This window comes from Pezoporus occidentalis, unplaced genomic scaffold (assembly GCF_034315485.1).
Source record: "Pezoporus occidentalis ecotype Australia unplaced genomic scaffold, CSIRO_AGI_Poc_V1 ctg147, whole genome shotgun sequence".
NCBI lineage: Eukaryota > Metazoa > Chordata > Aves > Psittaciformes > Psittacidae > Pezoporus > Pezoporus occidentalis.
Window position 1 is genome coordinate 1,591,283 of NW_026913284.1, and position 15,188 is coordinate 1,606,470.

General features: G+C 57.3%; 1 protein-coding gene across 2 annotated transcripts; it reads left to right on the forward strand.

The window, feature by feature from the left end:
- The first annotated feature begins 21 nt into the window (after window positions 1–21).
- Window positions 22–15,080, forward strand: MMS19 (MMS19 homolog, cytosolic iron-sulfur assembly component). Of its 2 annotated transcripts, XM_062610480.1 has the most exons (31): window positions 22–168; window positions 3,812–3,860; window positions 4,622–4,722; window positions 6,252–6,337; window positions 6,736–6,810; window positions 7,377–7,446; window positions 7,633–7,761; window positions 7,967–8,028; window positions 8,279–8,365; window positions 8,660–8,734; window positions 9,007–9,084; window positions 9,376–9,514; window positions 9,905–10,059; window positions 10,252–10,330; window positions 10,589–10,714; window positions 11,008–11,089; window positions 11,407–11,504; window positions 11,829–11,969; window positions 12,147–12,302; window positions 12,422–12,521; window positions 12,687–12,789; window positions 12,901–12,975; window positions 13,110–13,236; window positions 13,319–13,419; window positions 13,509–13,565; window positions 13,673–13,859; window positions 13,958–14,040; window positions 14,125–14,289; window positions 14,364–14,423; window positions 14,548–14,648; window positions 14,727–15,080. In XM_062610480.1, the coding sequence occupies exons 1-31, from the start codon at window positions 66–68 to the stop codon at window positions 14,752–14,754; spliced, it is 3,078 nt and encodes a 1,025-aa protein (XP_062466464.1). In that variant the 5' UTR covers window positions 22–65; the 3' UTR covers window positions 14,755–15,080. The 2 variants fall into 2 exon arrangements, with proteins under 2 accessions (XP_062466464.1, XP_062466465.1); XM_062610481.1 differs by lacking the exons at window positions 3,812–3,860; window positions 4,622–4,722 and having other exon boundaries at window positions 24–168.
- The last annotated feature ends 108 nt before the right edge of the window (window positions 15,081–15,188 follow it).

The window sequence follows — 15,188 nt, forward strand, 5'->3', positions numbered from 1 at the left end:
CAAACCAGGGCCTGGCGCATGCGCACAGGGCGGAGCCGGTTCCGCTGCTTGAGGTGTGCGGTGTCATGGCGGCGGCCGAGGGCCAGGCGGGGGCTACGGCGCTCGCAGCCTCCGTGCAGGACTTCGTGACCGGGCAGCAGGACGGCCGCGCCGCTGAGGTGGCGGCAGGTACCGGGGCGGAGCCGGGCTTGGGTGCGGCGGGGCGGGTCCTGCGAGCATGGGGTTGGACACACGCATGGCTGTGGGGCAGGGCTTAGGGCGCGCAACGGGCCTGGCTGTGGGTGTGGGATGGAGCGCGGTGGTGGCTGTGGGGCTGGAGCGTGCGGTCATGGGGAAGGGGTGGGGCCTGCAGCGGTGAGCTGGGCATTGAGAGGATACGGACTATGGGGCAAGCGTGGGGCAGCAGCCAGGGTGAGGGCTGTAGGGACGAGGATGAGGAGGTGAAGGCAGAGTTAAGGGGTCTGTGAGGTGGATCAGGGTTTTAGATGGCTGGTCTAGAGCATGGGGTGGGATTGAAGGTGTTGGGTCAACTGGTGGTGTCAGGGTCTGGAATCCCCTGAAACAGGGAATTGAGGTGCCAGGGAGAGGGATGTGGTGTGAGATGTGTGAGCTGAGACAAGCACAAGGCTGCAGGCCCAGCACTGAGGGTTTGTGGTGCAGTGGAAGCCACTGGCTATGGCTGTCTGGGGGGTGGGTGTGTATCAGTGAAGGCACCACTGGGAAGGGAGCTCCTGTCCTTGCTGAGATGCTGTGGGGGGTGACTGGTTTCACTGGTCCCTGTTTCTGGGACCCAGGTCTCTGACTGCCCCCCGCTGTGGTTTCTTCTTTCTTGGCAAGGCTTGAGGCAGTTACTTTCCTTGGGTAATTTGTGTTTCTGCTTTGGGGTGGTGGTTTGGTGACTTTGTTACATTAGGGAATTTGCAGTTTCAGGAATGTGACCTTCCAAGGATAAGGTGCTGTGTTTGTGTTTCTAGGCAGTAGCTTCAGTGTGTTTGGAAAGGACTTGAGAGAGCAGAGAAGGACTATATAGGTTGCGTTACTGAAAGAGGTAGCTTATAGACATTTCCCACGGCTGATGGATTGTGAACTGATCCATGGTAGCTTGGTGAGGAGATGAGCTGGCAGAACAGCTGGCAGAACAGGAGGGTAACCCAGTGGCCCATGTGAAGAAAATGCCAAGGAAATGTGGAGGAATTCACTAAACCTGGTGACATTCAGGATCTTCCAAGAGTCGCACAAAGCTTCCAACATATTTGGAATAGACAGGGGAATGGTAACCTTACAACTGCTGTTGTCATCTGTGGTCATATTATAGAAGTGCCCAGAGAAAGCTTTGTCTTCAGAGACTCAAAGAGAAGAGTTGCTGCTGTTGCCCCCAGCCCAGCTCTCATCAGCTGCTGGTGCTTATGACAAACCCACCTTGACAAGGGAGGAGCCAGCGAGTCTCCTTCACCGCTCTGACTCTGCACAGAATCACACATCACAAAGTATTAAATTACATCACGTAGCCCTGAGCAAAAGGGGAGGTTGTTTCTAACCTTGTGGCCGTTGTGCAATTGTTGGAAGAAACACACTGAGCTGCTCCCATGTGTTGCTGAGCGCTAAATTGAGAGTGACTTGGCAAGGGGAAGAAAGGGCTCGGTGCTGTCACAGGCAGCTGGGCTGCACGGGTCAGTGGGTGGCAGGAGGAGGCTGAACTCAGTTTTGTCATAAGATGAGGAGAAGATAGTGCTGGTACAGAAATCAGTCACACGCTCCCTGTATTTTGAGGGTGTGGGGGAGACAGGAATGGAAAGCTTACAAAAGTGATTAATGTCTAGAAGAACACCGTGTGAAACGGGGACAGACGTGTGGGGAAAGGGAGCAGATTGATTTGAGTAATAACGCAGCAGCGGGTAAATGGCTTGTTTCTGTTTAGCCTCTGGGGTTGCAGGAACACCAGAACAGGAAGGCAGCTCCTCTTGCTGAAGGAGCACTGGGATTCAAGGTGTGTAATTAACCTTGGGGATGTGCTGCTGCTGCCAGATGTGGAGGCAGAAGTTTCACGGGCTCACTGCTGTGCTGATGAAGCAGTTCCAATTACACTGTGCTGGCACTTTAGCGGTGGCCAGCAGGGCTCTGCCTCTGAGCAGGAGGCAGAGCTCACAGGTCCTGCTGTCAGGGCTGGTGTGGTCACCCCATGTGAGGTGAAGGGGCCTCCAACCACAGGGAGCATCAGTAGCTGATTGTGGTCTGATCACTGCACTTCAGCTCTTTCCTGTTGATTAGGAAACCAGCAGCTCTGCATAGATGCTGCTTTCAGTCTCTGAAACCCAGAGGCAGAGTGCTTGGCTGCAGGGACACTGCTTTTCTCGGACCTGCTCCACAGTGGTTCAGAGGCACAAGGGCTTCTCATGAGCTTGCAGATGTCGGGGGGCTGAGTGTGAAGGGGCTGTATGAGCTCCCCTGGCAGCCCTCTCTGCCTTGTGTCAGTGCACAGCATCCGCTCGCTGTTGCACTGCTCTGCAAGAGATTTTTCCAGCAGGTTATACAGCTATCGCTCAAGGCAGTGCCTGGTGACTCTGCAGCTTCCTGGGCTCCTCTGCTTCCTCACTGCTCCCCTTATCTGTTCTGTCCCTCAGTCCAGGCTCCCTCTCCCTGCTGTGCCAAGCGGGATTGGAAGCTCTGTCTCTGGAGTTACGGCTGCCTGCTGTCAGAAAACACTCTCATCTCTTCTCCCATCCCTAGAGACTGCTCTCTGATGAGCAGCATGAGTTAATCCTGGAATTAGCTACTTAGGAAGAGCCAGTAAATGCTTGCAACAGCAGGAGACACCAGCTGAGACAAGGCCTGGGAAAGCCCCAAATGAAACCTTTAGGCTTCTGAGGGAGTGGATGCTCTTGTCAGTCATGTAGGCAAGACTTCAGCAGGGCAGAGGGATGAACAGGGCCATTCAGAGTGTCCAGAAGTGCTCCTGGGCAAAGACAGTGCGTCTCAGTGACTGGAAAGTGCTGGTTTTTGTGGAGGACAGCTGTTTTGTTCAGGCAAAGAGTGAGGGGTGCTGCTTGTTTCCAGTAATGCTACCTGAGCTGCAGGTTAGGGGTCCGAACCTAAAGGCAGGCCTGTGCCTTCCACCCCCATGTCTGACCACACACAGAGCTGTCATACTGGGAAGATATCATATTTGTGGTGGGTGGCAGGAACGGGGACCCTTCTGCCGAGGCTCTTGCAGGATGCAGCAGCTCCTTACCAAACCTCCCGAGGAGTGACTCTTCCCCCAGTTAAGCTGCAAGATTCTTGAGGCAGGAGGTGAGTGAGGCAACCTGGTGAGGTGTCTGAGTCAGAGCTGGAAATAGACTCCTCGTCTTTCTCTGACCACAGAGCTGCCTTTCTCCCGTTCTTCCATATTTGAGGGAGTTTGTGCAGGTCTTGCTCAGCATAGCAGGGAGGTGGTGGAGCCAGCCTGGGAAGCTGGGTGATCCTGACTGTTTGTTCGGGCAGTTCTCCCTCAGGAAGCACCTGGGCAGCAGCTCTCTGTCTCCTCCTGGCTTGCTCATGTTAGGGTATTTGCACGTGTTGGTCATGGATGCAGCCAGGGTGTGTGGAGCTGGTAGAGGCTCTCAGCTCTGATCTAGCTGAGGTAGATCTTGGTCCCTCATGTGTTTGCAGGCAGGGCTGGAGGCAGCTGCACCAGCCAAGTGCTCAGTGAGGTGCTGGACAGCCTTTCCCACTGTGGTGCTGCTGGGAATCTTCCTGGAATGGTCTCCAGTGCTGTGCCTGAATGAGGGTCTGGGAGTCTCTTTGGTTCACTCTCTCTACCTCTTTTCTTCAGGGTTGAAAGATGGAAGCTGGACTGTGCTGCAGCTTATAGAAGCCCTGGGGTAAGAAAAGCCTTTTACACGTTGTACATCGCATAAGGGCCTTGCAAGGGAAGATTCCTTGCAAGGAAGGTCAGTGAGAAGGGAAATCATACTAGTCCAGGATGAGCTAGTTTCAGTGCTGGCAGACACACTGCAGCATGCAGGCCTGCAAGGATGTTGTCTGCTCACAGCATGGGGTCTAAGCAGTGCTTTACTTCCCAGGGCTTGGGAGCTGTTTGGGAAAGAACAAGGCTGGAGCAGCTCTCCCAGAACCAAGGTGTTGTGGCAGCAGCGAGCTGTGGGGCACTTCTTAGCTGGGACTGTCCCTGAGCACACAGCTGCACATCACCGTGTCACCAGTTGGCTGGCGCTCAGCTTTTTGCTTCTGTCTGTGCACTGTGGTGGCCTGGGACTTGGGGAGGCTTGTTTCTCTCAAGCTGGGGGCTGGCATTGTCTCATTGTAAGAGGCTTTGCCCTTTTTTCGCCCTTGTGATCTCAGGAGCCTGAATTTCAGGTGCAGAGCATGGTGCGAGAGCAATTTCTTTGGTCTGACTTGAAAGCTTGGAGTTATTGCTGCATGGCTCTGGGTGCATGTGTGCAGCAGAGTCAGGGGCAGAGGAGTCTGCTCCCACCCTGCTGGCAGGTCAGGCAGGACTGGGCCACCACCCCCTGTCCAGAGAGCAGCACCTCTTTGTTTTTATAATGTGTCTGCTCAGGATGTGCTTCCTGCTTGAATATTCCTGCTCACAACAGACCTCTTGTGCTTTCTCCCCATGGGCTAGGTTTTGCCTGGAGAACACAGATCCTCGGATGCGAGGCCGAGGCATGCAGCTGCTGTCACAAGTCCTGCTCCAGTGTTACTCCCTGCTCCAGGAGAAGGAAGGTAAGGGCTGCTTTGGGCCCTTGAGTCTCTGCTGGCAGGTTGAGGCAAAGCCTGTGCTGCTCAAGTGGCTGTCCTGCAGTTGGCAAAGGGATTGATCTAGCACAATGACAACTTCATGCATGTCTCTCGAGTCAAAGTTCAGGGAGGGCACGGGGCCTCACACTTCAGCCCTTTTTCCACTCTCATCACACAATTCAGGTCTGTCCCTGCAGACACCAAAGCCCTAGGTATGGCTCTGTGGGTACTGCATACCCAGGCATGCTCAGCACCATGTGGGACACCTTGAGGATGCATCTGCATGTCAAAATCCTTCGGTGGTGGTGATTGGAGGAAAACCATTGTTCACAAAGCTAGTCATGTTGCAGCCCTGAGGCCTGCCCAAGTTAAATCTGAAGGAACCCTGGGGCCTGAGAAGGAGAAGAGATCAGTGTAAAGGTGAGAGTGGAGTAGAGGATTGGTGTGCATAGTGGAAGGTGCCCTGCTAATGGAAGCAAGAAGAAGGTTTCGCTGTGTTAAGTGCCCCATAGCAACTGGCTGGCAGTAGGGGAAGCCAGTGGGAGCCTTGCTGATGGGTAGCTGAACCTGTGCCAGCAGGCTGCCAAGGCAGGGGGGCTCAGCTAATAAGAGGTGGAGAAAGAGAAGGATGGAAGTAAAACATGCTTAGCCCTTGGCATTTGGTGCTCTGTAAGTCTCAGACTGGTACTAGGCAAGAGCAGCTGTGCAGAGGACAGACTCTGCTGGTGTAGCTGGAGTCAGATGTGATGGCTGTGTGGGGACTGAGGTGCTCTGGAGGTGGGGAGGTTCAGTGGGGATACCTGGCAGAGTCAGGGCACCTGAGCACTCGCAGCAAACTGGATTTAGAGCCAAGTCACCAGGAGCTCTGGAGGAAGGTGAGCAGAACCAGCTCCTGGGAGGGCAAGGGTAGCTGCTATAACACCCACAGCTGGCCCCATCTCCCTTCGTGTTCTTGCTCACGCAGCTCATTTCCCAAGCACTGCGTCAGGTTGCCTCCTGGGGGTGTGAGTTTCTGCACAGCTGTGGGCACAGGATGCTGCCAGCTGGCTCTTCCAGTCTGCTTCCTGCTGCCGCTCCCGCGGGCTGGGGCGTGCAGGCGCCCATGGCCGTGACTCAGGGTCCGAGAACGTGCTGTGGAGCCAGAGCTGCTGCTCCAGCCCTGCGCCGCACCCCATGACATCCTCTAGCTTCCGCTAAGCCCATGTCTGCCCTGTTGCTGCTGTTGTCTGCACCTACATGTTGGGACAGGCCAAGGCAAATGCCTTGGGTAGCTCCAGAACCTCTGCAGTTGACAGAGGCGGGTGCTGCCCCGTTGCGGTCAGACATGGGTTGCTCTCGAGAGGAGGGTGAAGGTGTTGGAGCCAGGTGGGTGCACCCACAGTGGCATTTCTCCTCATTCACCAGTGCAGGATGTGCTCGCTCTTATTCTGGCAGCTGCTTTTGGCAGAGCTGGGCCTGGAGCCCAGCAGCTGTATTTCCTGGGACTGACACATGTTGATGTCTCTTTCTGACAGTGCTGCATCTGGTCCTGTTCTATGAGAACCGCCTGCAAGATCATCACCTTGTGATTCCCTCGGTGCTCCAGGGACTCCGAGCACTGGTGAGCTCCCTCCCTCAGCCCACAGTGCTGGGATGTGTTGCAGGATGGTGCCAGAGAGGTGCAACACGTGGATACAGGTTGAGCAGTGCCTGGCTAGGCTGTTAGCTCCTGTCTGGTGGCATTGCCCTGTCTCCTCCATGCTCCTGCTGTGCCCTTTGCAGAGGGGCAGCAGAGGGAAGACTCTTGATTTCCTGCCCCATGCTGATATTGGGGCAAGGATTTCTTAGCTACCCTGGGGAGCAGCAGAAATAATAAGCACCTTGTCCTGACCTGTCTGTGGGGGTAGTGGGCTCTCCCTGTAAGAGAAGATCCTGCAGGTACTTAGAATAGAGGCAGGAGCTCTGTTACATGGTTACCATCATGGCTTTCTACTCCTGCTCTTCTTTTCCTGTCCCCAGAGCATGTGTGAGGTGCTGTCCCCAGGGCTAGCGGTGTCTGTGCTCAAAGCCATCTTCCAGGAGGTACATGTGCAGGTGAGCAATGTGATTTCCTGTCCTTCTATCCCTGCTCCCTGGGTGTCTGGGTATGGCCTGCCAGCCTTGGGGACTGTGCACACTCAGTAGCAGTGCAGTGTAGTGCATCATTCAGTGCAGTGCTTCTGCAGAGCTTAGAGACAGCATGGCTCACTGCAGAGCAAGAGGCAGACAGCAGCTAAGCATCCTGTTTGGCCCTTGTCCTCTCTTCTCTCAGCCTTGAGGGAATTATTTCCTTTGCTCTATTCTACAGGCTGTATTTAAGAGCCTTCAGGCCCCAGATTCTCCTCCAGTTTGTTTACACTGGCAGTGCCTTGGGCGACATGTGTAGCTCTGATGTTATTGTGGTGGTGCATTCATGCAGTGATGGACACAGTCATGCTCACATGCCATTGAATAGGCATGTGCACACTTTGCATGGGATAAATGGGATTTGCATGCCAGGAAGCAGCAGCTGGGCTACTGGAGGTCCTGCCCTCTTCTCAAGGGCATGTGCTGCCCTGGGGTGGTGGGTGGTGCTGTTGCTTTGTGCAGCAGTGTTCTGATTGCTCTGCTCTTCCCTGCAGTCCCTGCTGCAGCTGGACCGCCACACAGTCTACAGCATCATCACCAACTTCATGGGCACCAGGGAGGAAGGTGAGGGGCAGGTGACAGTGCCACTCTGGGGCTGTCCAAGCTGGGAGAAGGGTTTGCTTTTGCCTTCTCTGAGGGCTCTGTGGCCTGGCTGGAGTAAACTGGAGGGGCAGGGGAAACTGGGCTGATTTCATGCCATGTTGGTGGGGTCTGGTATCCTGCACCTGCTTATGCTCCTTCTTTCTGCAGAGCTGAAGGGCCTTGGTGCTGACTTCACCTTCGGCTTCATCCAGGTGATGGATGGGGAGAAGGATCCCCGCAATCTGCTGGTGGCTTTCCAGATTGTGCGTGATCTCATTGCCAAGAACTATGCCCTGGGTGAGCCTGTGCCAGCTGTGCAGAGCTGACTGGGACACATGTCACTTTTCAGTGAGCTGTTGGGTGGCTCTTGGTTCTGACCAGGCCTGGGGTGGTCCCTAACATACTTCAGGAACTGCAGAGCCTGCCTATGGTGGGTGCTGGGCATAGCTGCTGTGCATATTTAGCCCAACATCTCTGCTTACTCAGCCTCTTCTCCCTGCAGGTCCCTTTGTGGAGGAGCTGTTTGAAGTTACATCCTGTTACTTCCCCATTGATTTTACTCCAGTGAGTGAGTCTGCCCTGTGCCACAGCCTGTTCCTTCTGGTGTTTTCTCAGGGGCCTGTGTCCCTGAGGATGGGCAAGAGTCTTGACTGGGCAGTATTGGCTGCTAGCTGCGGTACCCAGGCTGACAGGCTGGTGCCAAGCTGGCTGCAGTGACTTCCACTGCCCCTGCTTTGCTGAAGACGAGGTGATGCAGCCTCAGCTGATGGCGGGGTTGGGAGGTTTCCTGACCTTCTCTCTGCTTCCTTTCCAGCCTCCTAATGATCCACACGGCATCCAGAGGGAAGACCTGATCCTGAGCCTTCGGGCTGTGCTGGCCTCCACACCCCAATTTGCTGAGGTAGAAAGCTCCCAGGGGGTTCTTGGCCACCCCATTGCTCCCTGAGCACAGGCTGCATTTCCTAGAGCTGCAGCTCCTGCTGTGGCTCTGTGGGATGGGAACAGCTGGGACCAGGAGCATCCAATAGTGCAGCCTTGTCTCCTGCTGGGCTGGGCATGGGGAGGGTGCAGGAGCTGCCTCTTGTGGGTATCCTTCCACCTCTGCTCTCCTGGCAGAGGCTGAGCTTGCAGCCCTGCAGGGCCATGGACAATGTGGTGCAAAGGGTGGGCTGAGTCAAAGTGCCTCTCTCTGCAGTTCCTTCTCCCTCTGCTCATTGAGAAGATGGACTCAGACCTGCAAAGTGCCAAGCTTGATGCCCTGCAGACTCTGGTAAGGAGAAATCCTTTACCTTCAGCCCACAGCTGGCCTGTGGCAGCTGCAGCAGCTGCCAGCCACCTCTGAGCCCTTGGCCCTGCCAGTCAGAGACTCTCCCTTGCAGAGCTACAATTTCCAGTTTGGCCTGCGTCACCTTTCCCTCTTTTTCTGTCACTTAAGTAGTTTGTGCAGTTCAGCATGAGCTTGCCAGGCTGGGCAGTGTCTCTGCTCTGTGTCCTCCCTGTACTGGCTTCTCTTTGATGCCTTCTCCTGACTCCCTCTTGCAGACTGCCTGCTGTGCCATCTACGGGCAGAAGGAGCTGCAGGAATTCCTCCCCAGCCTTTGGTCATCCCTGCGCAGGGAGGTGAGTAGTGCAGGGCCTTAACAAGTCTCCACCAGAACTGGGCTCCTGCTGAGCAGTTCACAGCCAGACCAGGCAGGCCCCATGTTTCCCAGCAGCCCCAACCTGTGGCCTTGGACAGCCCCACCTGAAAAGTTGGGGGGACAGGCCAGTCCCCTCAGTGTGTCCCTGGGGCTTGGATATGCCACACTGTTTGTCCAAGTGAGGCAAGAGCCTGGCCCCTTCAGCCTGCATCGGGAGCATGAAGCCTGTGGTTGGGGTCAGTGTGGAGCTCATCCTGTGGCCTCTCTGCAGGTGTTCCAGACAGCGAGTGAGAAGGTGGAGGCTGAGAGCCTGACTGCCCTGCACGCCCTCGCTGCCTGCCTGTCCCGCTCTGTGCTCAGCTCTGATACTGAGGATCTGCTGGATTCCTTCCTCGGCAGCATCCTGCAAGGTAAGCTAGCAGAGACATCTGCCCTGCTCCTAACAGCCAGGCCTGCAAGCATCCTCCTAGCTAGAGGTCTGCCCTGTTTTTCTATTTGAAGCCTCTTTCTTCTTTTTATAGCACTTACAGCTATTGTTAGCTTCTCCAAGGTGATTTGCTGCAGGAAGGGAGGAGAAGGGGGCACAGTAGGAAATGCCTGTTGGATTGAGTTGCTTCCCTCTCTACTGGGACTGGGGCATCCAGGGCTGTGCTGTTCACTGCTGGGGAAAGCAGCTCTGTTGGGGAGGCTGTGCTGCAGCTGAGAGCTGCGCCCTGGCAGCACGTCCCAGCTATCGGTTGTGTCCCTGCACACGAGGCAGAGGAGCTGTGCCGGTGTAGCTCACACCCAGCCTATCTCAGATTGCAGGCACCATCTCTGTGAGCCTGACATGAAGCTTGTGTGGCCAAGTGCCAAGCTCCTGCAGGCAGCAGCAGGCGCCTCCCTGCGTGCCTGCCACCACGTCACCCGCAGCGTTTTGCCCCTGCTGCTGGAGCAGTACACCAAGCACCCACAGGTGAGGGGCACCCCAGCTCACAGAGCAGGGCCCAGTGCAGGGCTTGGTGAGAGCAGGGTGTCAGATGGGCACCCTTCCGCGGCTGCCGGTGGGGATCCCCTGGGAGCCTGCTGGCCTTGCAAGCACCAGACTGAGGCATGGCTCTGTCCCAGCAGTGACTGTGATCTGGGTTACACCTTTGTCTCCCTGCAGAGCAGCCAGAGGAGGACAATCCTGGAAATGCTGCTGGGCTTCTTGGAGCTGCAGCAGAAATGGGGACATGTGGAAGAAGGTGAGGCTGGCTGGTCCGTTTGGGGGCATCTGTGTCCCTGGGGGCTGCTGGCTCTGACCTCACCTTCCCAGATGCTGGTAGAGAAGGGAGGGTCACCGACCTGACTGCATGTGCAACCTCTGCCATGTCCCGGGGACCCTGCATGGTTGGGTGCCAGCTGGCAGGTCCCCAGAAAGGGTCTGTCAGGTGCCGTGGTGGTGGCTGTGCAGTGGCAGCCAGGTGCAGGCAGTGACTCCATATCTCTCCTTCTCTCTCTAGAGGAGAGCACTCTGCTGTCACTCCAGGCCCCTGTTTGCACTGTGGTGTTCTCAGCACTGACGGACCCCAGTGTGCAGCTGCAGCTGGTTGGGATCAGGGCACTGACTGTCCTGGGCTCTCTGCAAGGTTGGTGCCTTGTTTCCCTTGGGGAGGCAGAGGGAGGTGTCACCCTGTGCTGGGACACGTGGTGCTGCGTGGCTGCTGGGATGTCCTTGCCTGTTGTACAAGAGCAGTGGCAGCACTTTCTACCCAGGCCATGAGCTCCAGGGTCACTTGGTCTCTCTCTTGTCTGTTTGTGCTGGGCACCTTGTACCTCTGGAACCTGGCATATTGCTGCTAACCTGGCCAAGGGGCAATGATGCTGGTCAGAACACAAGCATCTTTTCCTTTGGCTGAAGGCAGGATTCCTCTTGTTCCAGGCTTCCTGTCTCCCTCTGACCTGGAGCTGGTTGTGGATCACCTCATTCGTCTCGCTCTGTGTGAGGAGGATTCCCAGAGCAGGTGAGGGGTGGGCTGGCACCACGGCAGTCACCCATGCTCTGGGGAGAGGAACAAAGCCTGGGGAAGGCACAGGACCTGTCTGAACTAAAAAAACATGTTGGGTGTAAGAGCAAAGGGATAAACCAGGTGATTTGTGGGCTGGAAATTAAAAAGTCTGAGCCTGTCAAAGCAAGGAGTTCTGTTCTGCCTGCCAGTAGGGCAGGAAAAGGCAGATTGCTGAGAAATGGGTTTCTGGATGCACCTAGTGGCCCAGATCTGTGCAGCTGGTGTACAAGCAGTACTCACATCACCCCTCTTAACTCCCTTCCCCCTGGCAGTGAAGCAGCAATGGAGGCAATAGGATCTCTGGCCCCTATCTACCCAAAGGTTTTCTCTGGACGCATGGTACCCAGGCTTGAAGAGGAGCTGCAGTCAGGTAGGGCTTGGGAAGGGAGTAATGTCTTCTGGAGTGAAACCTGTCCCATCCCAGTTCAGCTCCTGCCAGGCAGTGGGGCTGTGCCATATGCCATAGGTTGGTGGCTCTCCTTGGGGGATTCTCAGCACAGGGACTGTGGTGCCTGGTGCTGACAACCAGCCTGTGCAGGTGGGATCACCCTTGTGGGGAGGAGCTGCCCAGCCCCAGAGCAGGCAGAGTGCCTTGGCTAGCTCTGTGTGCTGCTTCACCCCGTACACACTTGCAGGGTCTGGGCCTTGGGTGAGGGGGTCTGGCATCACCCCCCTGACTGTGTTTCCTCTTCAGAGTGCAAGGAGGAGAGCTCCCGTGACCGTTGCTCCGTGCAGCAGCGCTGCCTGCAGGCCCTGGCTGCTGTGTCCACACACACCAGCATCGTGAGGGAGACTGTCCCTGTCCTCCTGCAGCACCTCCGGAAGGTGCAGAAAGGTAACACAGCCCACCGTGGACAGCTCCAGAGCTGCCTCTGTTACTGGCGATGGCTGGGAGAGGGGGAATGGCAGCGGTGCTGGGCTGTGAATCCCATTGGAGGAGGGAGGGCTGCATTGCCACGGCATCCCGGCGCAGAGCAGGGCTGTTTGATGGGACAGTGCCTGTGTCCCGCAGGGAGCGAGGCCGGGAGCGCACAAGACATCATCTCCGTGTGCCAGAGCCTGCACCGCGTGGCGGTGCAGTGCCAGCAGGACGCCGGGAGCTGCTGGTTCTACCACCAGACGGTGGTGCCCTGCCTGCTGGCCATGGCCGTGCAGGCTGCCATGCAAGGTAGGAGCGGGCCGGGAGCGGGAGCAGGCGGCTGCTGCTGCCGCCCTCCGGCAGCCGCGGGCACTGCGGGCTGCGGTCGGGCGCTGTTTCTGACCCTGCTTTCTGACCGCTGCCTGCAGAGAGCACCCACCCGCCGCTGGGCAAGGTACTGCTGCAGGAAGAGGTGCTGGCTGCCATGGTCCCAGTCATCAGCGCTGCCACCACTCACCTGAGCCCTGAGTGAGTGATGCTGGGTGGGAAGCTGGATACTCCATCGTGGGGAAGAGGCAGGCTGTGTCCCCTTTACTTCTGTCTGTGCAGGGAGACCCTGTGCCTCCTAGGAGGTACATGGGAACTCTGGTGACCCTCCCAGAGCAGCACACTGCAACGTCTCCTTTCTCCTAGGCTGGCTGCCCAGAGTGTGTCTCATGTGGTGCCCCTCTTCTTGAATGGAGAGGTCTCTTTCCTGCCCCAGAACAGTTTTCCCTGCTCCTTCCAGCCCTTCCAGGTGTGTTGGGTGCTTGTGGCTGGAGTGCTGGAACAGGGGCAGGGAATGAAGATACCAGCACAGGTTGGCAGCAGGGACCCTGATGACATGGGCATTGCTCTTCCCTTGCAGGATGGAGAGTGCTTGGAAGCACAGAGACGCCTGGTCGCCCTCCTCATGGCCTTTGTCTGCTCCTTGCCCCGCAATGTAAGTTGGTAGGAACAGGGTGAAGAGGGACCTTGGCCGAGTGTCCTCCTGCCTTGTGACCACAGCAAGCTCCACAAGCAGAAGAAGGGAAGAGCTGCAGCTCCAGGCTGTAACACACTCCGTTTCATTTCCAGGTGGCAATTCCTCAGCAGGAATGGCTGCTCCGGGAACTGCTGGCGCTGAGCTGCTCCTGCAACTGCCCCTTCACTGCCACCACAGCTGCCAAGTGTTTTGCGGGGCTAGTGAACAAGCACCCTGCAGGTAAGGAGCTAGGGAGGATGCCATGGGTCCCTGCCCACCACTGGTAGTACAGTAGCTCAGCCTGTCCCTTCCGTGTCCCCAGGGCAGCAGCTGGATGAGATCCTGCAGCTTGCAGTGAACAGGATAGAGCCTGGCTTGGTGGAGGGGCTGCACCGGACACAGGCTCTCACCCTGCTGCTGTGGGTAAGGCCTGCCCTGGGTGAAGAGGGGCAGAGAGGTGGGGTGGGGGAATGAGGGGCCGGCCTGGTGCTGAATCTGCTCTGCCTGCATAGGTGACCAAAGCCCTGGTGCTGCGCTACCACCCCCTGAGCTCCCACCTGACAGATAAGGTAGGCAGCAGTGGGGCTGGGTGCTGCCCAGGAGTCTGCCTGCTCCCCATGGGGCTGGCTGGGACCCCCAGCAGCAGGACCCCCTCTCAGGGCTCTCTCCCTCGCAGCTGCTGGGCCTGCTGAGCGACACAGAGCTGGGCCCTGCTGCAGCCGATGGCTTCTCCCTGCTGATGGCCGAGTCCCCGGATGTGCTGCACAAGGGCTGCCACGCAGACGTGCGCATCATGTTCCGACAGCGCTTCTTCACTGACAACGTCCCCAAGCTGGTGCAGGGCTTCCACGGGGCTGGCCCAGGTGAGCGGCCACCCCCAGCCCGGCCTGTGACCTCAGGGGACTGGAGCTGGCGTCCCCTTCTTCCCCTGGCTGCCTGTAACCGTCTCTGCTCTCCACAGACGTGAAGGCCAATTACCTGAAGGGCCTGTCCCATGTGCTCAACCATCTCCCTAAGCCTGTGCTGGTGACAGAGCTGCCCATGGTGAGAGGTAGTAGCAGGTACTGTGGCAGCACACAGTGCATGGCTGGGAGTCACTCATCTCTTCTGTGTTCTCTCCCCCTGCAGCTGCTTTCCCTCCTCCTCGAGGCCTTATCCTGCTCAGACCGTGTGGTGCAGCTTTCTACACTGAGCTGCCTCCAGCCACTGCTGCTTGAAGCTCCCCAGATCATGAGCCTGCATGTTGACACACTGGTCACTAAATTCCTCAGCCTCACCTCCAGCCCCACCATGGTATGTGGTCCTTCTCCTTCCCCCCGATGCCCCTCTCCTCTGCCCCTTTCACTGCCCTCACCCGTTTGTTCTAGGCTGTCCGCATCGCCGCCCTGCGCTGTGCCCATGCGCTTACCAGCCTGCCCACAATAGTGGTAAGTGCTCCTGCAGCAGTGTGGTGCCTGCTCCTGAATGTAGAGGGGCAAGGGGGTACCAAATCTCTGCCCAGGGGGCAGCCAGAACCTAGCTCTCTCATTAAGAGCCCTTTCTGTCCTACAGCTGCTCCCATACAAGGCTCGAGTTATCCGGGCACTGGCCAAGCCTTTGGATGACAAGAAGAGGCTGGTGCGGAAGGAGGCAGTGGCAGCACGGGGGGAATGGTGAGTGCATGTGGCTGGAGCTGCTGGGACACTGGCATGTTTGAGACATGGCTGATGGCACTGTCTCTGTCCCTGCAGGTTCCTGCTGGGCAGCCCAGGCAGGTGAATGCCCTGAATCCCCTCCCTGTGCTGATCGACGATCTGACCAGCCCCCTGATACCCCACCATACCATGGACCCTTGGAGCCCAGTTACTGCCCCATGGGCCAGGGCTGGAGCCTGGAAGCCGGCAGGCAGGACCCTCACTGCGACACCTTCTCAGCACGCCCAGCGGGCAAGGAGCTGTGCCACTTGTGACTTACCCACCTTCTGCTGCAGCATGGACAATGACAGACAGACTGGCCATGTGTGAGTGGAGAGGGCAGGCCTGTGCACACATGTGCGGTGTGTGGCAGCCCACACACCAGAGGAATAAATATCTCCATTTTGGTAATGCTGTGGGGGGTTCCCATGCAGCCTAGGCTGGCACCTCAGTGGTCTTCTATGGGGTAAACGTGCTGCTTTTTCCACACTGGGGAACTGGAGGGAGGAGGGGTCCTTC

What these genes read in the sequence shown, in the direction of transcription:
- MMS19 (XM_062610480.1), top strand. Translation starts at nt 66, where the DNA reads ATGGCGGCGGCCGAGGGCCAGGCGGGGGCTACGGCGCTCGCAGCCTCC. An exon ending in GGTCATCCCTGCGCAGGGAG is followed by an intron (nt 9,085 to 9,375) that starts GTGAGTAGTGCA and finishes GCCTCTCTGCAG; the next exon opens with GTGTTCCAGACAGCGAGTGA. An exon ending in TGTCCTGGGCTCTCTGCAAG is followed by an intron (nt 10,715 to 11,007) that starts GTTGGTGCCTTG and finishes CTCTTGTTCCAG; the next exon opens with GCTTCCTGTCTCCCTCTGAC.